General features: G+C 32.8%; 2 protein-coding genes across 2 annotated transcripts; one reads left to right on the plus strand and one right to left on the minus strand.

The window, feature by feature from the left end:
• Positions 1-4,290: 4,290 nt before the first annotated feature.
• On the plus strand, positions 4,291-6,462 carry LOC125837746 (protein SPIRAL1-like 1). Its single transcript, XM_049516820.1, has 2 exons — positions 4,291-4,596; positions 6,143-6,462. The coding sequence occupies exons 1-2, from the start codon at positions 4,351-4,353 to the stop codon at positions 6,221-6,223; spliced, it is 327 nt and encodes a 108-aa protein (XP_049372777.1). The 5' UTR covers positions 4,291-4,350; the 3' UTR covers positions 6,224-6,462.
• A 308-nt stretch (positions 6,463-6,770) lies between these two features.
• On the minus strand, positions 6,771-8,447 carry LOC125837756 (cytochrome P450 93A2-like). The gene is made up of 2 exons (XM_049516833.1): positions 7,527-8,447; positions 6,771-7,433 (listed from the first exon to the last, which is right to left on the minus strand). Exons 1-2 carry the CDS (start codon positions 8,445-8,447, stop codon positions 6,771-6,773), a joined length of 1,584 nt encoding a protein of 527 aa, XP_049372790.1.
• Positions 8,448-25,064: the final 16,617 nt, after the last annotated feature.

Here is a 25,064-nt window from a genome sequence, read left to right on the forward strand (position 1 = left end):
TAAAAGTGAACGGAGGGAGTTTATGATAGTCCCATCAATCAAGAATGGTAATGGTAACCAAGTGTTTCTTTTTTAAATTGGGGGAATGGGAAGAAGATTACGAGGCAGCGAAAAATCAGATTCTTATTAATAAGGTGAAAATTCGGATAACTCTCGTACACACACTTTAACATAACCATCATGAATTTATCCTAGAAAGAATGAACAAGACCAATGAGTGGAAAAAAACTTGCAAATAACAATATTCTTGACTTTTATCACAAATTATTTGTCCTTATCATCCTTATTTTAATCGGAAAAGAGTCAATAATATCTTTAAATTATGTAAAATTAAACAAAAATATCTTTCATTAATAAGGTTAAAAATATATTTTTTTCTTTAATGAGTTCGCTAGCTGACTTGCCAGCGCTTGGATTCTCGAACCCTAAGAGCGGATTTCTGGAATTTGCTCACATCCGATTCGGTGGCATCTGTCCAATTTTTTTCTATATAAACACTTTCTTTTCCTCATAAGAATACTATTTTTAAAGTTTTGTAAAAAGTTTTTAAATCTGGCTAGCTAGTAAAATAGTTGGAAGTTTTTTTTCCAACTTAATCTCATGTTATCAATTAAAATAGATAAATCGTGTACCTTTAACTAATAATACAAGCCATACATACAAGATTATAATAATCCATCATTATTTTTATTTAAATAATGGTAAAAAAAAATAATCAAATAACACAAACAATATTTTTTTTTAGGATAAACATTTGCTAATATAATTTTTTATTTTACCGTTAAAATGAAAAAGGGTCAACAATAACTCCATCAACGATATTTTAAAGATATTTTATAATGCGAAGCAATGCAATAAATTCCGTATTTTATGTTATTATGATTGTTGGGTCTTAACTGTAAGACCAATGATTACCATTAACAAATATTTATCCTATTTCAATTCAAAATATTTAAAAATAAAAAAAAATATTTTATCAGAAAAAAGAATTTTATTGATATGTAAATGAAAATAATATGATGAGGTACTCTGATCTTGTATAGACTATGACCTATATTATCGATTAAAAAGTACATGAGTTATTCAATTTTAATTGACAAAATAATATTAAAAAGAAAAAAAGATTACTTCCAACTTTTGTATTTGTTCAAGAGATTTTAAAGGCAAAGAAATAAGAATAGGATTCCTTAAAAATAATACTCCCTCTATCTCAGTTTATATGGACACTTTTCATTTTTTTGAAAGTCAAACAATTTAAGTTTGATCGACAATTTACGCATGGAATCTTCAAATTTTTAGAAATAAAATTTATATATTTATAAACTACGTAAAATATACTATAAGTCACAATAATTGATAATTCAAAATATTTAAAAGATGTATGAAAAATCTACGGTCAAAGATAGACTTGTTTGAATCTCGTAATTTGAAAAGTGTCACATAAATTGAGACGAAAAGAATATGTTTATTAGAAAAAAGATATTTTTGACCCAATTAAGTAATAATAAGAACATTTTGAACCAAACATTAATGAAAAAGATATTTTAAAACTAAATTATTAACAGATGGTATTTTTGTTCAATTTAACATAATCTTTATGAATATGTTAAACCCTTTTCCATATAAAATTAAAATACCTTTTATTTCTTTTAGTATAAAATAAACAAAAAGAGTGATGCATTCCCACTACTAACTTACGTGATTGCAACTCTTTATCTTTGATTATAAGCTTAAGAACAATAATATCAATATGATTTTATAGTTTTATTAATCAATCCTTTTCTTATTTTTTCCTCTGTTATTCCTTTTTTTCAAAAAAGAAGAAGCACCTCAGAAACCTTTTATTTCAACGCCCACCCATTTGTTAACAAGCTTTTCATTGCATCTCATCCATTTTATTGTCTTATATTTATATCGAGGTCCGATTAAAATTTAAATTTATTTTAAAAAGTGAGATGAAGTATTTTTACTGTTTATTTTCCTCATTATTTTTTATGTTAAAAAAGATTTTTTTTATACTACTGTTAAACAAACACGGATTGAATGTGTTGATTACAAGTTTGGTCAAAGTCAATAACTTTAATTCAAATTCCGAGTTTGTAATAAAAAATTCACTAAACTGCCGGAAAAAAAACACTCTCTAAGCATATAGCAAGAAGCCATTGAATATGCACAAATTATTAATTAAAAACTGAGCAACTTACGAGACTTAGAATCTCCAACCCATAAACTTTAAATTTTGATGTTGCTTCAGACTTAGTAATTAAATTTAACATTTCAAAACACTGTTAATAAGGTTAGTTTAGTGAAATATATTCTTAATTTAAATATTAAACAAAGTGCCAATTTAAAAGGGATCAAATAATATAAAACAAAAAATATAATAAAGATAAATTCATACTCAAAATTCAAACTCAAATCGTTTAATTAAAAGAATAAATGAATACTTATCACTCGTCCTAATTGCTCATTTGCTAACAAGTTACAATGTGACATTATTACTAGGGCTGAACATAAAATATCAAAAATCGAATTATCGAACCGGATCAAATTTTTGATTATTTGGTATTTGATATTTGGTACTTCAGTATTTGGTATGATATTCGAGAGTAAGATTTTAGAATTATGGTATTCGAATTTGGGTTTGGTATGAGACATAAGTACCATTTAGTATTCGGTATTTCCCGAATATCAAATTATTTACTTAATGAAGGTCATATATCAACATATCAATTACTCATTAGTATAAGTCCAAAGAAAAAATTAAAGAATAAGCATGAATAATTCAAATACATGTCTTTTAGTTGTATCAATTTGTTTTTCTTGATGTCTTCTTACTTGTTGATCTTCTATTATATCGTGCGTCCACATAAAAAAAATAGAAATGATTGGAGAAATAGTATTAACTTTGTAATACAATTGTTATAACTTCAATATGGTATTACCGAATATCGTATCAAACCAAAGTTTAATTTATCGTTTTTCAAATCACCAAATTAAAATTTAAAAATTTGATATTTAATATCTATTTTTAACTAAAACTACCAAATTATCAAACCCAAAATTTGAGAAAATGAACGGAATACCGAATACCCCTAATTATTACTCCCCAATTTATTGTCGGTGAAAGAGCAATTATAAAATGCGTGACTATATATTACACACTTTCTTCATTCATTTACTTCCCCTGTCCACATTCACATCTTCATTCATCATTAATCAATACGGGGAAAAAAAAAGGTGACTCCCAAATTTTAAAACCCTAATTCTCTATCCTCGTTTATACCTATTGAATTTCTTGTGTTTTTTTGGGGAAAATCACTTAGCTAAGCTATCGTTTTCTCATCTTTTTTGGGGATTTTATGGCATTTTTTTTCTGTTTGCTTGTAAGACTTTGAATTATTTTTATTTTTTTTGTGATAAAAAATGGTTGTGTACAGTAGTTTTGATTCTCTTCAATGAACAATTAAAGAAGCTTTTGTATCAGATTGTGTGAAGGTATTAATTCTAGCTTATTTGAATCCTATAAGTTTGAATTAACTATTGATGATAACAGTAAAAGTAGTGTCAGTTTTTTTTATTTCTTATGACCTTAGTGTTCGAACCAGTTTGGGCGCACCTGGACTAATTCCATATGATACATGCGACCTCCCACTAGCAACATATACCAAGTAATTCTGTTCACTAAAGCTAGGACAGATAAGAAGAAATCACCTAGTGTTTTTGTCTGTACTGGAATTCAATTGACCGCTAGAGGGGTGTACGACTAAAGAATATTGCTTCGAAATGTAACTTGGCAATGGTTGTAGAGTAGTTTTCAAGGGGGTCTGATGGAATTTGGTGGCTTCCTGTACAATAGAGGAACAGATACAAATGATTCTTATAGTTGATTCCATCTAGATGATATTTAGATGCATGTGGACTTCCGAAGCCAGTAATCAGCATGACGGTTTGAGTTTTATATGGTTGCAGTTAAATTTGTAATTTCTCTTATGCTTTTTCTTTGTGATATATTGATCAGTTCTATACAACATTGTCATATTTATTGGTGTGCTTTATTTCTTTGCTTGTACTAGTTCTCCTTGTGTTATGCTTCTTTTCGTTTTCTATGTGCTTCTTTGAGAATCACAATGTTATCCTTGATATTTATGTTTTGTTTTTATCATCTGGATTGACTCAGGGTATTAGTGGAATTTCTTTGCTTGTACTAGTTCTCCTTGTGTTATGCTTCTTTTCGTTTTCTATGTGCTTCTTTGAGAATCACAACGTTATCCTTGATATTTATGTTTTGTTTTTATCGTCTGGATTGACTCAGGGTATTAGTGGATCTAACGGGAAAGAAGCAAAGATATGGGTCGTGGAGTTAGTAGTGGAGGAGGACAGAGTTCATTAGGATACTTGTTTGGGGATGGTGAGGCTCCAACGTCAACCAAAACAAACCCCCAGGCAGTTCGAAGTGAAGCTCAGCCGATAAATGAAGAGCCATCTTCAAAGCCTGCTGCTGCTCCTTCTCCTCCTGCTGATGCTACTAAGCAGATTCCAGCAGGTATTCAAAGTATCAGGGCAGATGGTCAAAACACAGGAAACTTTATCACGGTATGTACTTATGCAAGATTATTATAATGTACTCCGAAATGCTTGAAAAATTCATTGCTATGCTTTGTTGGAGAGGTTTTTTCGTTGCTAAGCAAAAGGGAATAGGGGAGAACTTGGAGCACAAATAGTATGCAATTTGATTGTGTAGTAAATATAAGGTTTCTTGTAATGCCAAAACAATTAGCAATAACAACTAAGCTAAGGTGAAATTAAGACATCTCCACAAGTCCCCACTTTCTAATTATTAATAGCTTGTTCGGTCAAGTTTTTGGGAAACTAGATGTGCTTAAAGAAAGTGCTTATATCACATAGTTGAGGCGTTTTAGCCAAAGCTTCTAAGGTGGAGTACTATATTTTGTATGTTTTAGCAATGCATGGATTTGTTAACACTGCCACAACACACTATATTTTTGTGGATATTATTAGTATCGTTGTGGAGTACAGAACCGATTCATTGATGTCTATCACTGTTGTTTTCTTTTGTTGTGCAAGGAATGTGTACAACCCCATATGATGTTGCATTCTAATATTATTCCTTTATGAACTTTAATTTTGTAATTAACGTATTTATTTTAAGTTAATCATTAACTTAATATATTGTGTGTTGCATTTGAAGGCAAGAAATTGAGGGCACAGATTGTATGATTGCTGTTTGTTTTCTTATGGGAACTATTGAATACAGCTTTGTTTGTTTGTCCTCTTCCTACTATCGGTTTGTGTCAATAAGCCCATTTTAAATTTCCTTTCACGGACCAGCCAATTCTCCAATGTAGTTTCAGAAACAGGTAACCTGCTGGTACGTGTTGTATTTAACCCAGCAGGTTACACTACTTTGACCCATTTTGGACCCAATATATTGAGGGTCAGTTTGGGTTTAACCCTTTGGGTCAAACATATGAATGGGCCATTACACAAACCATCTAAACATATGAATCTGGCTGACAATCTGATCCGTCAAATTTATAGTGGATGGATCATTGGATTTACGTCTAGCCACTTGTTGATTCCAACAATGAAATGAGGACAAGATAATCAACATATACCATCTTTTGTGTTATGAGTTTCTTGAACACATTTCGACCAAATGATAAATTATCTATAGATAGAGGTCTGTGTGGATCTTATGTCGTTGCTATTTGGTCTGTGTGGATCTTATGTTGTTGCTATTTGCAATGTGTTTCGGCTTATGATACATTGATAAGCTGCAAGCACACTCTATTGACGTAATAACAAAACCAAGGCTGTGTGGACTTGAGTAATCCTCATCTCATGAGCTAGCTTTTGGGTTGAGTTAGACTCAAGTGTCATATCTTTACATTCTGTTAGATTGGGATTTTAGTGATTGTTCCTTGCAACCGATTTCTTAAGGATTTGTTGAGGATACAACTTCTTGTGTTAGAAAAACTAATTGGTTTTCAACTCTCACCATTGAATTACGATGGAGTAGTTCTTTGATAAGATAGACCTTTTTCTTGCTTTAAGTCTATAGTATCCTTTGTTATGGAAGAATTATGTGGTTTTAACTAGGGTTATTGGCTTGTTATAGGACCGGCCATCTACCAAAGTACATGCAGCCCCTGGTGGTGGATCTTCTCTGGGGTATCTCTTTGGGGGCGGCAGCAGCTGATAAAGAATTTCCAATCACCCATCGCGTTTTATTATTTCTTATACCTTGTTTATCAACTATCGTGTCAATGTAATTGTGTGTATCGCAGAACGTCCTGTTGTTCTATGTTTGCTACCTGGTGCTGGTGGGTAAGGGAGTTTTTTTTAAAGCCAAAAGTATATGTGGTTCAATTGCACAAACTTCTGTCCATATTCGCAGTTGACAGCCATTATATTCTAAGTTTACTCTCTTTGTTGCTATATTCATGGCTTTTGTTAATCGACTATTGGTCCAACTACATGTTGTTGCCTAGATATCGTACTCTTTAATTATATTGTTGTTCGAGGGAAAATGACTCGAACTAAAACCCCCTTTTGTTTTCTTTTACTTGTCACATTTAACTTTTCGAGAGTCAAACTGTATGAACTTTGATCAACATTTTAAGTTGTATTTTTCATCATACTAATATATATTTCCAAAAATATTAGGGTCTCGCTTATTTTTGGGTACATAAGAAAAACAAGATATTAAAATGTTCATAAGGGACGGTACATCGTTAATAATAGATCTAAGCGGATGTTGTTGTTGATGTTGATGTGAATGGATTAAACCTAGTCACTGGAACACAAACCAAAGGATTAGCTCTAGGAAGGGTAATGCCAGGTGCCTCTTCCATATCGACTTTACTTACCTCTCCACCACTAACCTTCCATTCGAAGCACTGTATCATCGAAGCAAGGCTTATTTGAACTACTTGTAATGCTAATGATGTTCCGGGGCAACCTCTTCTCCCCGTGCCAAATGGCAAAAAATGATAGTGTTGTCCCCTCACATCCAATTGGGATTTCGTGTTCCCCTCCTCCTCTTCAGTCAAAAATCTCTCAGGTATAAATTCAAGTGGATTTTCCCAATACTCAGGATCTCTGTTAATCGCCCATGTATTGACTATCAACCTAGTGTTTTTCGGTATGTGATAACCTCCAATGCAACAATCTTCCGTTGATTCTCGGAGGATCATAGGCCCCGTAGGGTGTAGTCTGAGAGTTTCTTTAACGATAGCTTGAAGGTAAGGAAGATTCAAGATATCCGATTCTTCGACAATTCGACTTTTACCTATGACAAAATCAATTTCTTGAACTGCTTTCTGCATAATGCTTGGATGGTTGATGAGTTCTGCTAGTGCCCACTCTACTGTGATAGCCGCAGTATCCGTGCCAGCAGCAAATATGTCCTGTACAATATAGATTTTGTCTCTACTTCAAATATTGCGCAACTATATATAGTTCTTTAACTGTAATGTTTTCTCATAAGATTTTTCACTTACCAGGATAAAGGCTTTGATGTTCTCTCTTGTCAATCTCATCTCCGCGCATTCATCCTCCGATATATCAAGTAAAATATCAAGCAAATCTTTGATCACTACACTTTCATCTCCATCCTTGTTTTCACCATTTCTCTTCCTTCTTGCTTCTTCATGTTCATTCATAATCCTCTCCATCATTTCATCGAACCTTTTACGTACATCTTTAGTCCTTTTTCCAAACCCTTGCAAATCCAAGTTCTTACAAAACCAAATATAATCCGAAAGATTAAATTTCCCAGTAAGTTCCGCGATATCTTGAACCAACATCCTAACACTCCCGGCTTCATCTTTGTCCTCCGAACACCTTTCGTTCATTAACATTCTCGAAATAACATTATTTGAAACCCTTAGAAGCTCAGCTTCAACATCTACCTCTTCACTAGACTCCGCTTTTTGTAAGAGAAATTCAATAAAACACTTTATTTCATCGCGTCTTACTGGTAAAAGCATGTCTAATGTTCGAGCTCCAAGGAGCTCGGACATGCATATTTTCTTCATGAACTTCCAGTAAACACCGTAAGGCGCAAAGGAAAAGTCTTGTGAACCATAAGTTAAGTAATCAACTACTGATGTTTGTGGTCGATTTAGAAAGGAAGTTTCATGTGTTTTGAGTACTTCTTTAGCCATTTCGGGTGATGAAACTACTAGACAAGGGACGGATCCAAGATTTATATGGATCAAAGGCCCATAACGAGTTGAGAGCTTGTGAAGTGCTTGGTGGGGAATAGGAGATAGGAGGTGTAAGTGACCGATGATTGGTAAACCAAATGGGCTTGGTGGAAGGTGACATGTGTTCCGTTTACGAAACACAACATATTTAAGAAATAAGGTAGAAAATAGCCAAATAAGGAATAATATCAAGTAGCCTTGAATATCCACCATTTCGATTCGACGCAGAGCTTTTTAGTTGTTAAGTTATATTAAAACTTGAGTAATATTCGTGTTAGTTGTGCACCTATTTATATAATGGAACTATATTGTATGCTATTTAGAAACGGTCAACTAGACATAAACATATATCCAATATGTCTTCATCATGATTATAAAAATAAAAATAGACATCAAGGCCGGCATTGATACATTTTTTAGAACATTAAACAAAATTATATTAATTTAATGAGGAGTCTGTATAATGTTAAACTACATTAAAAATTATCTTTAGTGGTAATTAATTAACGATAATAACTTAATTCTAGTTAAATATATATTTTTTGCGATAATTAACACTCTTTTAAAATGTTTCTAAGCCTTATAGCGACTTTTGATCTAATGACAATTAACTAATGCCGGTAATTAAAGGCTTTAGCACTCTTATTAATATGTATATTTATTGTCGCTAAAAATTATTTTTGTTGGTGTGATATTGTCCCGTTACATTGCCTAAGCAAAGACCATGTCCTGTGAATTAGGACAAAATTAATGATTGCCGAACAATATTATAAGAATTATTTTTTAAAGAAAAAAAGTAGAAAAAAAATATTAACTGATCAAACGGCAATCAGATAGGCAATTTGTTGTTTGTCGAATATAAAAGAGGTATCTCAGAAATATTTTATTTTCATCTGATGTTAATTGGAATTAGTACTAGAAAAATGAGGCCATATTTTGTTAACTCAGTCAATTTGCCTATATTTAAGTGGATTGAAAGAATGATGTTTAGATAAGTAAAATTTGAGTTTCAACTCATATTCAATCGATAAAAATATTGATATTCCTAGATAAAATACGAGTTAGCCTAACTAGTTGTCTTTCCACATTTGCTCATTCAAAATTGTTGATAATTATCGAAAGACGATGATAGATAAATATATTTTTTAATTTGACTTCAAATTGTAAATATGTCCATCAACTTTATGTATCTAATTAGCTTAAGAAAAATTATATATATATTTTTTAGCTAAAGTCAAATTATATGACATATTTATGTATTATGTCTTATAGGAAAATTTGCCTAATTTTAATCAGATCCCAATGTGCACGTGTAGAAAGCGTACATGCAACCTAGGATCTAGCTTTAAAATTTTTCACTAATCAATTAGAAAAAAAACTTTTATTAATATTAAAATAATATTATGTGCTTATCAATATTTAAAAAGTACCTATGGGAAAAATATTTATTATTTTCTCTAAAAGTTTGGCCAAACATCTTAACTTTTTTTAAATAATAAATTAAAAAATAAAAATACTTTCGACTTTTCAGAAGATTGACCAAACATACTATATAAATGAATTGTCATTCTCTTTCTGTCCTTATTTACTTGTCCATTTTTTACTTAACACATTTATTAAGAAAATAATAATTCCTCCGTCCCATTTTATATGTCACATTTTTACTTTGCACTTGCATTAAGAAATGATATAACTTTACCCTTCTACCCTTATTTGATAATTTTGGAACTCAAATTTTCAATCAATGAATATGAATTAATTTATTTGATTAATTAATTTAACCAATGAACATGAATAATTTACTTAGCTTTTCTAAGTTGGTCAAATGTATATTTCCAAGGCTAATAACTCACAAGGGTAAAAAAGGAACAATATGGTAATTTATGCATTGATTTTATGAAATGACAAGTATTATGGACTAACTATTTATAGAAAGGGATGATATATAAAATGAGACGGAGGGAGTAATTGATATATCTAAAATGGAAAGATTCTAAGTTCAAAATTAAATTACGAAAATATTCTTCACTAATTTTTTTAATTAAAAATGCCTTTAACTAACTAATAAAATTAAATTAATAATAACAATTAAATTAAATTAAATACACAATCAGATATTACAACTTACAATTTCTCATTTCTTGATAAGCTTCAATTGTTAACCTTTTCATAATTCATTTATCTGCCTAATTCCCTTCGCCAACTCTTACCTTTGCCTTTACTCATTTTTTTCATAATTCATTAATGATTCTTTTCAACAACCTAGGTGAACATTTTCAACTCTTTTTTTCTCTTCTATTTATTTCAAATTTTCCTTTATAATGTGAATTTGTATGATGTTATTTCCCCTAATTTTGTGTCTCTTTTTTTTTTTTTTTTGGTTATTTTAACTTAAGGGTGTGTTTGGTATGAAGGAAAATGTTTTCCTTGAAAACAAGTAGATTTTTGACTTATTTTCTCATTTTTGGTTGGTGAATAGAAAATATTTCCGGAAAAGATTTTTAGTGTTTGATTTATGAATGAAAAATGTTTTTGAGAAATATCTTTTATTTTTACTAGAGTAGAAAATGATTTTTAAAATTGAAAAATATTTTTTAAAAACAAACTTAATTTTTTTTCGGGGGGTTGGGGGTGGGGCTGGTGGGGTGAGGGGGGTCGAGGGTAGGGGTAAAAAAATAAAAAATTGAAGTTGAAAATATTTTTTAAAAATAAAATTAATTTTTTTTTGGGGGGGGGGGGGGGGGGGGTTGGTAGGGGGGGCGAGGATCGAGGTGAAAAAATAAAATTTGAAGTTGAATTTTTTTTCAAAAACAAACTTAATTTTTTTTTGGGGGAGGGGTCGAGGATCGAGGTGAAAAAAATAAAATTTTGACGTTGAAAATATTTTTTAAAAACAAACTTAAATTTTTTTTTGGGGGTGGGGTGGGGGTGCTGGCGGGGGGAGAGTCGAGGGTAGGGGTGAAAAAAATAAAAATTTGAAGTAGAAAATTATTTTTTAAAACAAACTTAAATTTTTTTTTGAAGGGAGTGGGGGCGAGGGTAGGGGGTAAAAAAATAAAAAATTGAAATTAGAAATATCTTTTAAAAACAACTTTTAATATATATATATATATATATATATATATATATATATATATATTGGGGGGGTGGTATGGGGCTGGGGGTAGAAGTGAGGGTGGGGTAAAAAAATTGAAATTAAAAATATTTTTAAAAAGTAAACTTTAAAAAAATTTTGGGGTGGGTGGGGTGGGGGGTGGTTGGGGATTAGTTTGAGGGTAGGGACAAAATAAACTGATTTTTTCAACAAAAAAATTGTAATTTGAAGTTGGAAAAGAGTTTTGGAAAATGTTTTCCTTAAGTTTTGAAGGAAAGTCATTTTCCTTAAATTTGAGGAAAATGAGTTGATTTGAAAAACATTTTCTAAAACATTTAACCCAACCAAACATGAGAAAATTGAAAAATATTTTCCTTCATACCAAACACACCCTAAGTGTTTGTGTCCTACCATATTGTAATGCAAAAAAAAAGAAATTAGATTTTTATAGTATTTTGAAATATAAATTTAATTATTATAGTGTATTTCATAATGTCTCTATGTAGTGATTATTGTATTGATTCTTTTTCAAAACAATATTGGAAGTTTCTCAATTAATCGAAGGGATTATTGTGAGGTATGATTAATAATACTCATGAGAAATACATATTCTTATTATGCTTACGATTTGAAATTTTAGGGGCATAAATAACGTCCTTCAACTTTTAGATCGAACAATATTTTAATCTTTAATTTTTGGCTTAAAGAATACCCCTCAAACAACTGAATTCAAATTTTGCTCTTTAAAATAGTATGTGACCTATTATGATAATTTGATTTGTCACATTTTTAATTTAGATTTAAATAAAATTCATCTATATATTGAACACACCCTGCTCCTGACCCATTTTCCCTTAAACCTCATTAGAACAAAACATGCAGTCCTTGACAATAGTCGATCAAACACTTACGGTTTAAATTTTCTAAGAAAAATTGTGAACATTCTCAAATGCTCATTACGTGACAAGTTAACTATTTAAAATAGGGTAAATGCATAAGTACCGCCAACATATGCCCAAAATTTCAGAGACACACTTATACTATACTAAGGTCCTATTATCCCCGAACTTATTTTATAAATAATTTTCTACCCCTTTTCGGCCTATATGACACTATCAACCAGATAGCTTGAAAAAACTGTCAACACGCGCTGAGCCTAGAAGATAGTGCCACGTAGGTCGAAAAAGGGTAGAAAATTATTTATAAAATAAGTTCAGGGGAGTAATAAGACCTTCGTATAATATAAGTATGTCTCTGAGATTTCGGGGATAGGTTGGAGGGGGGGGGGGGGGGGTACTTATGCATTTTTCCCATTTAAAATATGTCACCTCCTTTAATTATTTAATTAGCATCAATAAGTCATAAAGCTTCGTGTTAATTTGTTCCAAATTGACAATGATATGTATGATTAAAAGAGATGATAAATTTTATGTGGTTGACTAATTTATGTAATAAACACTTGAGAACAAACACAAAGTGTTTTCAAAACATGAATCTATAATGTATAATAGGAACTTCAAATATTTACTTGAAACAAATCGTAGTTCGAATGTCTAAATGAAACTAGTTGGAAAAATTAAATAGTTATCAATATGTTAAACATTATTAAATACAAGTTATGGAGATAAACATAACTTACAATTGACTAAACCTAATGGACCCACCCAATATGTTTAGATTTTCATGGGTTGGGCTAAAGATAATTCGAAATTGAATAAATTTGGACCCATCCATGCATTACTCATTTTAAAATGATTGTCAACCTAGCTTTATTCTCAATTTCAACTCGTTTTCTGTCATGATTAAATCACATATTTTGCCAAAATATTTTTCATCATATCCATTAGGATTAGATCTCATATCAGATTGGGTCTTCGATCTCAAGTCAAGGTCCAAATCAAGTCTCAAATCCATGACTAGGGTCAGGTTTGAGCCTCGAGTGGGGTCGAATCTTGTGTAGTGGGCCTCAGAACAAGGTTCAATATCGAGTATTGGTAGTTATATGGAGGTGGGTGTCGAATCTCAAGTCCCAAATCAAGGTCGAGGTCGGAGTTAGATCTCGAGTCTCAAATCAGGATTGAATCTTTGGTCCTAGATTGGGGTTGGGATCAAGGTAAGGTCTCAAGTTTCAGATCCTAGGTTGGGGTCAGATCTCAAGTTCTGAATCAAGGTTGGGTTTGGGTCTTTGGTCTCAAGTTAGGGTTGGGATTAGGTCTCTAGTCCTCGGTTGAGGTCAGGGTTGTGCCTCAATTGAGGTCGGAGTTGGGTATTAGGTCTTAGGACTAGGGTTGGATATCGAGTCTTAGGTTGAGGTCAAATCTTTGGTCCTGAGTTAAGTCTTGGGTCATGGTTCGAAGTCTCAGATCGAGGTCATGTCTCGGGTCTTAGATCTAGGATTGAATTTTGGCTTGTGCTCAAATCTTGAGTTGTGGTTGAGTCTTGATTTTTGAGTTGAGCTCAAATTTTGAGTTCGAGTCAGATCCTAGATTGGGGTTGGGGTCAAAAATCAAATCCTATGTTAATGTCATAGTCGAATCTCAGGTCTCAAGATATGAGTTGGGATCAAAATCTGGGTCATATCTTGTGTCGAGATCAGGGTTGGATCTAGGGTCCCAATTTTTGGGTCGGGTCTCCTAGTCAAGGTTCTAGTTCTCAAGTTCCGAGTTGGGTTTGAGATCTCTTATTTTTTGAATTTTCTTTTGGCAAATTTGGTATTTTTTTTTCCTTCTATGAATTACATTACAACAATACCATATACATTGAAGTCTCATAAACTAGGTGTGGGGAGGATATAGTGTACACACACCTTAACGTTACCTCTTGGAGATAGAAAGATTATTTCTAAAAGACCCTCGGCTTAAGCGAAGTAACTCAAAGTAGTAATGGAAACAAAAAGTGATAGTGAAGAAAACATGACAACTAATAAAAAAAACAGTGTAATGAACATATATAAGAAATCATAATATCAACAACATATAGTTTTGGATGCCTTAACTGTCTCAACCTTTTCCCCCTTAACTTGTCCACCTTGAATGCCACTCCACTTTGTTCTGGATATCCTCATTTCTAATCATATCACTTCTAGTGCCTACACATCCGTCTCAATTTTGTGGCTCCACTTGCATCTTCTAAATATGAAAGTTCTTGATTTTCCAACACTTCGCCCCATACAATAAAGTCAGTCTTACCACGATTTTATAAGACTTACCTTTATGTTTTGGTGGTACATTTTTTATCATACAACATACGGATGCAAGCCTCCATTTCATCCATATTACACTAATACAATGTATAACATTATCGTCGATCTCCTTATTTCCTTAGAACAAAGACCAAGATATACTTATATTTTTCTCTCTTGAAGACAACTTGTGTAACAAGTCAAACGTCTACAGCCACATCATGCATCGCACACCCAAAATACTCTGCTTTGGTCCTACTTAACTTGAACTTTTTAGACTCCAGAGTCTGTCTCCATACCTCCAACCTATCAATAACTCCACCATGAGTTTACTTAATCAAAACAATTTCATATGTAAATAACATACACCATAACTCCACATCCTTAATATGTCGCATCAATTCATCCATCACCAAAGTAAATAAAAACGAGCTAAGCACTGATCTCTAATGCAACTCCATCTCGATTGTGAAGTACTCTAAGTATCCTCTCACCGTTCTTATCCGAGTCTTGACTCTATCATACATGTCCTTCATCGCCTTAATGTAAGCCACTAGTACATCTTTACACTCCAAACTTTGGGATTTTGTCTTAGACCTTTTCAAGACCAATAACCATCATATATAACTCCTACTTTCTTTCACTATATGTTTCGCCATTTTCCTCACAAAATGAATGACTATAGTAGTTGATCACTCCGACATGACTCCAAACTCGTTATTGAAAATGGGCGGTTCATGATCAAATTTGATTTATATCCTAGTTTAGGCCAAAGTAAATTTGAATGGGTCCCAACCCGATTTTTAGTTCAACATACAAACCTTTCTAATTTCAATCCAACTCACTCATCTCCCCCCTATCGATATATAGCATCTCATATAGCCCATTAAACTAATAAAGAGTTGTTTATGTTTTGCTAATTTTTTATCAAAGCTTTCGTAGTTTAGTTTTTTTATACCAAGCACACTAGCGTATTTTGGAAACAACTTTCACATTGGGAAGATAATTTAATTTGATATGATAAAAATCCAATCTTTGAATTCTTATAGCTTGTCCAATCACTAAGAGAGTGTTTGGATTGGATTAAAAGTTGGTACATATAACATAATATACATTGATTTTTCTCAAATTATTTTGACTGGCTATCAAATAACACATCCTAAAACATCAACTACTAATGGTGGTTCTATTAACTTTTCACACGATTCTTTCCCACATCCTATAGAAATATATGACAGAATGTATGGAAAATTTTCTGTATTTTCTTATGATCAATGTACAGATTTCTACCACTATTTATACATGTAATTGGTGAAAAGAAAATGTAAAACAGAATTAATGTTTTTACTCTAATTCTGGATGATTTTATTCTTTACCATATATACAATTATTCTTTTTACAACTGTGTATCTTGTGAGTTGTGTATATCTTGTGAGTTGTCAATTCCAATATCAAATCAATTCAATTCAAATCAAACGAGCCCAATAGATAGCTGGCCCAACTTGTCTGTAAGGAGTCCACTCTCCTCTTTCTTATCTTGGTTTACAATGTTAACAAGAGTGGTTCCCTTTTGTGTGAATGCAACCACTTATCTCCTACACCCCCCCTCAAATTGGAGGGAAAAGAAGATTGCCCCAACTCACCAAGTATTGAATACAAAGATGGACCAGATAGAGGTTTGGTAAAGAGGTCGGCAAGCTGAAATTTTTAAGGAACAAAAGACAAAGATATCAACCCTGAAAGAAATTGTTGGCGAACAAAGTGACATTCTAGCTCAACATTTTTTGTCCGTTCATGAAAGATTGGATTCCGGGCGATATGGATTGCGTCTTGGCTATCGAAATATATAAGGACTGGTAATGATGGTTCAAAGGATAAATTAGTGAGAAGACGAGTGAGCCAGGTTAATTCTGCAACAAGACGCCTTATTGAGTGATATTCAACTTCAGTTGAAGAAAGGAATATGAAGGTTTGTTTTTTCGATTCCCAACTGATGGGAGAACCACCAAGCTTATAAAGAAGCCACTCATAGATCTGCGAGAATCACGACAAGCCGCCTAATCTGCATCACAAAAGGATAAAAGAGAAAAATTGGGGTTTGAATTGAGAAAAAGGCCTTGAGTGGGGCTTGATTTAAGGTATTGAAGGACACAAAGAGCTATTGTGAAATGGGAAATAAAGGGTTGTTGTTTGTATTGGCTAATAGTCAAGACAGTGAAAGAAAGGTCAGGCCTTGTATGGGTGAGGTAGTTAAGTTTTCCAATCAAACATCGATAGATGGTTGGATCAAGCAAAGGAGTTCCTGATGCAGCAGTTAATTTGATGGAATGATCAAGTGGATAAGATATTGTAGGGAGACTAGAGCAATCAAATTCACTGACTAAGTCTCAAGTAAACTTGCTTTGTGTAATGATGAAACTTGTTGGTTCTCGTATGATTTCCATTCCTAAGAAATAATGAATTTGCCCAAGATGCTTTATTTGAAATTCTGAATCTAGAAATGACTTAAAATCTGAAAATTCTTGAGCATCATCAACGGTAAGTAATAAATCATCAACATAAACTGCCACAATGGAGATAAAGCTTCCCGTCTTTTTAAAAAATAATGAATAATCATTGAGAGATGAGGAAAAACCTTTAAAATTGAGAGCCCCTGCAAGCCTTGCATACCATTTTCTGGAGGCTTGTTTTAAACCATAAAGAGCTTTCTTGAGTTCACACACATGGTGGGGACTGGGTGGACACATTCCGGACGGAAATTTCATGTAAACCTCTTCCTGGAGGTTTCCATGGAGAAAGACATTATTTACATCAAACTGAGAAACTGGCCAATTCTTCTTGATTGCAATAGATAATAGGCATCTGATAGTCGTCATCTTAACAACCGAAGAAAAAGTTTCATTGTAGTCTATGCCTTCATTTTGTATATCACCTCTGATAACCAATCTTGCTTTAAGCCTTTCTATACTTCCATCGGCCTTTTATTAAACCTTAAAGACCCACTTACAAGGTAAAACTTTCCTTCCAGAAGGGAGAGGCATGACATCCCATGTTTGATTAATGATCAAAACCTACAATTCAGAATCCATGGCAGATTTCCATCCAGGATGTCGAGAAGCTTGAGAATAATGAGTGGGTTCTGAAATTTGTGAAATAGAATGCAATAAAACCTGATTTTGATTGGAAATAGATATGTAGGTGGTGAGGAAGGTACTGCTAGACAAGTAGTAGTAAGATCAGTGGTAAAAATGTTATTGCAAACAAAGTCATGTAAATGACTAGGTAAAGTACCTTTGTTTTGTTTATCAGATCTTCTAGGGGTTGGGATGGTAGGGAGAAGTAAAGGGTCTTGAATAGTGGAGGTAGGTGGAGTAGTAGTAGTTTGAGGATGAGAAGTGGAATTTGCGTCCATAGCATGAGATAAAACTGGTGAGGGTTGGTCTAAAATTGTACGAGAAGAAAAGAGCATGGATTAATCTGTAATGTGATTAGAATAAATAGAAGTGATAGGTGGAACAATGGTAGATAAAATGGTATTAGGAAAAGAGGAAAATGGAAATATGTGTTCATGAAAATGAATATCCCTTGATATGCATACCTTCTTAGAATCTAGAATAAGGACTTTGTATCCTTTTTGTCCAGTAGGATAGCCTAAAAAGATGCAAGCAGCTGCTCTAGGCTGAAATTAGCCTCTATCACGTGATAATGTAGAAGCATAACACAAACATCCAAAGCTTCTTAAATAATGATATGAAGGTTTATGATTAAACAAGAGTGCCTAAGGAGTGTTACCTTGCAGTACTCTAGATGGAAACTTGTTAATCAAATATGTTGCGGTGAGTGTGCACTCTCCCTAATAAGGAATCAAAATTTTGGAATGGAATGTCAAGCCCCGAGCCTACACCCTAGGTGGAACTGGCACTCGAGAACCATTTCTTGCCCCAAGCGATCCCTTGGCCTAGCTAGACTCCCAACGGAAGACTTTAAACATTATTACAATGATCAAATGCATTTATAAAACAACTGTCTCAATTTAAACTCATAACGTTTAAGGATAAAACATTCAAACTAGCCATAGATGGAAACTCAAGTCTTATAGAAAAACATCTGCAATTCAAGACTAAACAACTATGACTACTCGTCTATGAAGCCTCTAAAACATAGAGGGATGTCGGGACAAGACCCCCGATCATCCTAACAACTGAAATACTAAAGCAGTGTGAAAGGAGTCCTTCGGAAATCAAGGAGGCTCACTAACTGACTCTGAGTGCTCAATTGGATCAACGAGGCGCTTAATGCTAATCCTGGTTACCTTTGTCTGCATCATAAAATGATGCAGGCCTAATGGCATCAGTACATTGAATGTACGAGTATGCGAGTGGAATACTAAACAAGACATAAGCTTGAAAGGAATCTGAAAAGAACACTTACATTGGCTTTACTGAACTCATGAATAACTAAACTCAAATGCAAAGTAAAAACAACAATAAAGGCTCAGTTTATACAAAGCATTTAAAACAATAGGTGATAACTCAATGTATTAAAGATATACAATAACAACTCAGTTTACTCATATAATAAAATAATATAATACTATGGGAGTTTCTCTAACCGACAATCACCACTATGAGCCTAAGTGATGATACAACATCTCGCCCACGCTACCAGAACTGTCCTATACTTTGTCGTCATATAGAACGCCTCAACTAAGTGGATCCACTAGTCTATGCTAAAAAAACTAAGGAATCATCTAAAAAGTATGATCCTTTCTACCTATGATGGCTACATGGTTTATGGAGACTTGAGTTATTATGAACTCGCGTTCCCATATCGGTTCTCAATACTACTCCCAAAATATACTCAACTCATATGTTTTAAAAACAAAAACTCTTTCTGTGATTTGAGATAATTACTCAAAAACTACCTCAAAGGCTCTCTTAGAGATCGGTGTTTCCTTTCTTGCTCAAATGTGAAAATATTTTAACTCTTGGTAATACTTAGTTCCCGTATAATCTTTAAAGAAATGAAGTTTACTCTTACTCTTTACTCAACTCAAAGCTTAAGTCTTAAAACAAAGTTAAAACGTTTGTAAAAGACTTTTAGAAAACTCTATGACCTTCCCTTGACTTGACTAAAATTAACTTTCCTTGAATTGAATTATAGATTCAAGGTTCATGATCTCATGTTTATGGATGATTTCATGATGTTTAGACGTACCTTAGAGTGTAGAAATCAACTAGAAAACATAGGTACGTTGCTAAGGAAATAGTACGAAAAGAAGTGGGAAAGGTGGGAGAACTGGCGTCCCTGGCACTCTAAGAAGCGCGGGGCGCCAGAGCCCAAACTTCAGAACTGAAGTTATGGCGCTCTGGCTGGCGCTTCACCCCAGAGCCCAAACTTCAGACACTGAAGTGGGACGCTCTGGTTGGCGCGGCTCCCCAGACCCCTGCCCAGAAAACTCCAATTTTTCTCCTTCATTTTTCAATTCTAAGCCCTCTAATTTCACTTGGTTCTTTCCCCAAATACTTAGAATCGAATATATGCTCAAAATCACACCTAATTGCATGAATCAAACTCAAGAAACTTCAACAACAAGAACCCACAAGATTCCAAATGAATTTCATCAATAACTCATAATATTTGCTTTCAAAACTACAAAGTTTCGCTGAATTGAATCATGATTGGCGCGTGGATGAACTAACCCAACGCTATGTGATCTCACATACCTCGTAGGGATCTCCCCTTGACGAAATCCACGACCTTAGCTTCAAGAACTTGACGATTCCTGGCTTCTTCTTCTCCTTTCTCCTTTCCTTTTCTCTTCTCTCAAAACCCTAACCCAAATTTCAAAAGCGTAAATTGACTAATTTCAGTTTAGACCCCTAAGTAATTACCAAAAATGAAATAAATTAATTGGGTATGGAAAAGACCAAAATACCCTTCCAAAATCCATATTAGACTTTCCTTATCTAAACAACCCAACTTCAAATGGGCATATCTCACTCATACGAATTCATAATCACGCTAACTTGGCGGTTTTAGAAAGATAATTCCAAGATATTTCCTACGGTATCTGAAAGTACACCTAAATCGTCCTGAGCTAGGAGTTATGGTCGTTTAAAATTGACCAAAAACTCAAACTTAACATAACCTAACCAATTTTCCAAATTTTTCATTCTTTCCAAAAATGACTCTTTCTAGTTCTTTCAATTAGCAAGATGTTACATGGAACATTAAGGCTCTAGCAATTTCCAGTAAGTGCCTATGTTTCCTTTCCAGAATTTCATTCTATTGAGGTGTGGTTGTACAAGAAGTCTGATGTAGAATTCCCTGTTATTGTAAAAATGAAGAAGTTTATGCACTCTTCCCTAGTTCCAAGGCATTGTCCGATCTTATTAGTTTCACTTTAGCATTGAATTGTCTTTCTATCATGCATAAGAAACACTTGAGTACTGAAAAGACATTTGATTTAGCAGTCAACAAATAAGCCCAAGTCCATCTGCTGAAATCGTCCACAATTGTGAGAAAGTATTTATAACCATTATAAGTAGGAACCTTATAGGGACCCCAAATATCAATGTGAAGAAGATAAAAAAATCCTTTACTCCTGATATGACTAGTTGAAAATGGTAGTCTGGACAATCTTGCTAAGGGGCACACAGTGTAAATGCATTCAAAATTTGAAGAGAATGAAATTGAACTGATATATTTCATTGCATTGAAAGGAAAATGCCCTAATCTTACATGACAAATCAATTCACTCAGCTTGTTCATCGCTTAAAACATATTCAAGAAGAAAAATCTATTGGATCAGAAGTCAATGTCAACTCGGCTGCTGGTATATTTTTTAACATTCGCCCTCTTGTTATTCAGTATATAATTCAAATTTTAAATCTTGGATCATTAGTTCAGGGGCCTTTGAACATATATGCTTTGATCCTAACTCTTTCTTATCTCCCATTCCCTTACCTAAGCCTTTAATGGTCAGGTTACCTAATTCATCTAGTGTAAAGGTTACTCATGCATGATCTATTTCTCTTTTGCCTGATTTTATACTAACAAATGTCGTTCATATCTCAAGTTTCAGATATAATTTACTCTCAATTCATAAACTATGTCTATCTTTCAAGTGTGTCATCATGTTCACGTCTACTAGTTGTCTTTTGCAGGGGCCTTTCTTGAAGAGCCCTCAAGTTTTCGGTGAAGTCAAAGATGGACTATGTATTTTAAAGCCTACTGGAACTCAACCTCTTGCTACAAATAATATAGTTTTATTTCCTAAGAGAGCTAGTTCTCATTCTGTTTCAGATTCAGTAGTTTCGTTTCCTATGAGATTTAATTTTCATTATGTTCTAGCTTCAGTTTATGTCCCTATTTTAGCTAAATCACAATCTGATGTAATGTAATATAGGACAGAATATATGGGAAATTTTCTGTATTTTCTTATGATCAAAGTATAGATTTCTACCACTATTAATACATGTAATTGTTGAAAAGGAAATGTAAAACAGAATTAATGTTTTTACTCTAACTCCAGATGATTTTATTCTTTACCATATATACAATTATTCTTTTTACAGTTGTGTATCTTGTGAGTTGTGTATATCTTGTGAGTTGTCAATTCCAATATCAGATCAATTCAAATCAAACGAGCCCAATAGATAGCTGGCCCAACTTGTCTGTAAGGAGTCCATTCTCCTCTTTCTTATCTTGGTTAACAATGTTAACAAGAGTGGTTCCCTTTTTGTGTGAATGCAGCCTCTTATTGTAGAAATATAGGACAGAATGTATGGAAATTTTTTTGTATTTTCTTATTATCAATGTACAGATTTCTACCACTATTTATACATGTAATTATTGAAAAGGAAATGTAAAACAGAATTAATGTTTTTACTCTAATTCTAGATGATTTTATTCTTAACCATATATACAATTATTCTTTTTATAGCTGTGTATATCTTGTGAGTTGTCAATTTCAATATCAGATCAATTCAAATCAAACGAGCCCAATAGATAGCTGGCCCAACTTGTCTGTAAGGAGTCCATTCTCCTCTTTCTTATCTTGGTTTACAATGTTAACAGGGGTGGCTCCCTTTTTGTGTGAATGCAACCTCTTTTATCTCCAACACATCCTGGACAAACAATCTCTTCAAGTTGAGCATTTTTTTTTCTACAATATATATATTTGAAATTGAAGTATTATATTTTAAAAAGTTGAAATCACAAATTTGAAATTGAAATCCTACTTTTCAAAGAATCTTGAATTAGTAATTATAATTTGAAATTGAAGTTGAAATTTTGTTCAAATTTCACAAACAAACACGATTTCAAATTGAAACTTCAAATTTGAACTCTAATTCAAATTAGATGGCTAAATGCCTATTAGGAAATCCAAAAAATAAAATAAAATATGATGACATGGTTATTGGGCTATTACTCAAGTTCTAGCCAAAGACCCTTTGCCTAATTTTATTTGGAATAGGATTTAAATTTTTCTCTTTTTTTTTTTTCCCAATTCTACTTGGAAAATGATCGAAATTTTATTTCTACTTGGAGTTAATTTTGGCTTTAGGAAAAAACACCACTCTATGAATAGGATAATTTGAGAGATTTATTAAATTGCTCATTAGTATGTCTTTGAAAAACATTAGCACGTAAGAGAGGCATTATGAGAGAGCTTTCAACAAGAAAGAAGAGAGAAGAAAAGGGTTCTTTTTGCCGCAATCTTTTTCTCCGACCAACAACTTTTAGATCGTGAAACCGATTCGTTAACTGTTGGATCGACTAAAATTTTTACCAGATGTTCCTAACATCTTGGTATTTGACTTGAACGGTGGAGATCGAAGCATGATCCAATTTCAAGTCTCGAACAGTAGTTGAGTTTAATTTGGGTGTATTCTTTCTATTTGCTTTTGTTGGTATGACTATTGCTTCTTTGTATTTGGCAATTGTTGTGTAGCCATTTAGGAGTATATTTGTAACCCTCTTATTGTTATAATGAAAAAATTTAGATTTTGGCGATCCCATGATTGTTACCTTTAATTTGAGAGTTTTTCCACATTAAATTTGGTGTTCTTTATTTCCAAGATTACGTCTTTCCATCACAATAATGATATAGGAAACTTTAAAATGGGCAGCTAATTAATAGACAATAATTAAAGAAAAGAACAACTCTTTTTCCATGTAAGTGCAAGACCAGTGGAATCTAAAGAGAAACTTGTTTGAATTATTATGCAAAAGGGGTTTGAACAAATAGGTAAAAATATCAAAAACCAAAAGATATTATTCATCGCTCATATTTTCTCTTTCCAAAATGGAGTAAACATTACAAAGTCTCCATCATAAAATAGACAAAATAAAAATAAATGGAAGAACTTGATATAATTTGTTAGATTCTTGAAGCTGGGGTAGAAAGTATCTTGATATGTCATGATGTGGGGTTTTAATTTGTTGGGAATCTTATATATAATACTATATTTTATTTTGATTCTCTCTATTTTGCCATTAATTTTTTTGAAAATGATGGATCAGATTCCAAAATTACCTTTGATGTTTTCATCATTTCTTCCTCCTCTACCTTTTGTTTTGTTTTTAATTTGTTCTTTTATTTCCATTGATGGTGTGTGTGGGGATGAACTAAAGAAAATGATGGTTGCTATGATATTTTGTCTATAAACACAATGAAAGATGACATAAGTTTGGTTCTTGTGAAAGTAGAAACACTCTTGATGACATCAAAGGTTGAGGTCTTAGTCATATAGTGACTTCTTTCGTTAGCTCGGTGATATGCTAGTTTATTTAATCTAGGTAACAACTGAAAACTCAAGAAGGTCTTTTTGGTGAAGCATTTGTCGGTAATCAAAAGTCTCATTCTGATTATGTCATGAGACCGACTGAATCAAGTCCATAAACCTGAGAATAAAAGATTGTTCATTCTATTTCGTCAAGTAGGTAATTAAAGTAAGGATACAAATCACTTTAAATAATAAAATGCATTCAATCATAATTACAGATTTTGGATTCGAACTATGAATATTGAAAATATTCTGATAGAGAACACTTCTCATCTAACGAATCTTACTCAACGCAAATTTTAATTAGTAAAACTCCATCCTAATGTATTGAGATGACATAATAATTCATTTTCACATTATAAGGGTGATGCATTTAAAGCAAACATACAAAAAGAAAACAAGGCATTTAAAGCAAACATACAATAGAAAACAACAAGACAAGGCCATGCCTATTCTCTCATAGAACTTATATTAGCTAACAAAGGTAAATTGTTAATTGACCCCAAGTAGCAAGAGGTCACATGAACCCATTAAACAAAACGTTCATCAATATATATCCATAAAAGGCAAATGATTCGTTTGACTCAACATAGCAAATTAATTAGCTCATATCTTAAGTTATAACAAGTGAGACATATTAGTACAAAAAATATTATAACAAGTGAGACATTAGTACTAATATCTCAAGATAATCACCACCTTGCATATATTAAAATATTCAAACAACAATGGTCCCAAGTCACTTGTCATTGTAGTACAAA

This window comes from Solanum verrucosum, unplaced genomic scaffold, assembly GCF_900185275.1.
Source record: "Solanum verrucosum unplaced genomic scaffold, falcon-dt-bn FXZP01000091.1, whole genome shotgun sequence".
Lineage (NCBI taxonomy): Eukaryota > Viridiplantae > Streptophyta > Magnoliopsida > Solanales > Solanaceae > Solanum > Solanum verrucosum.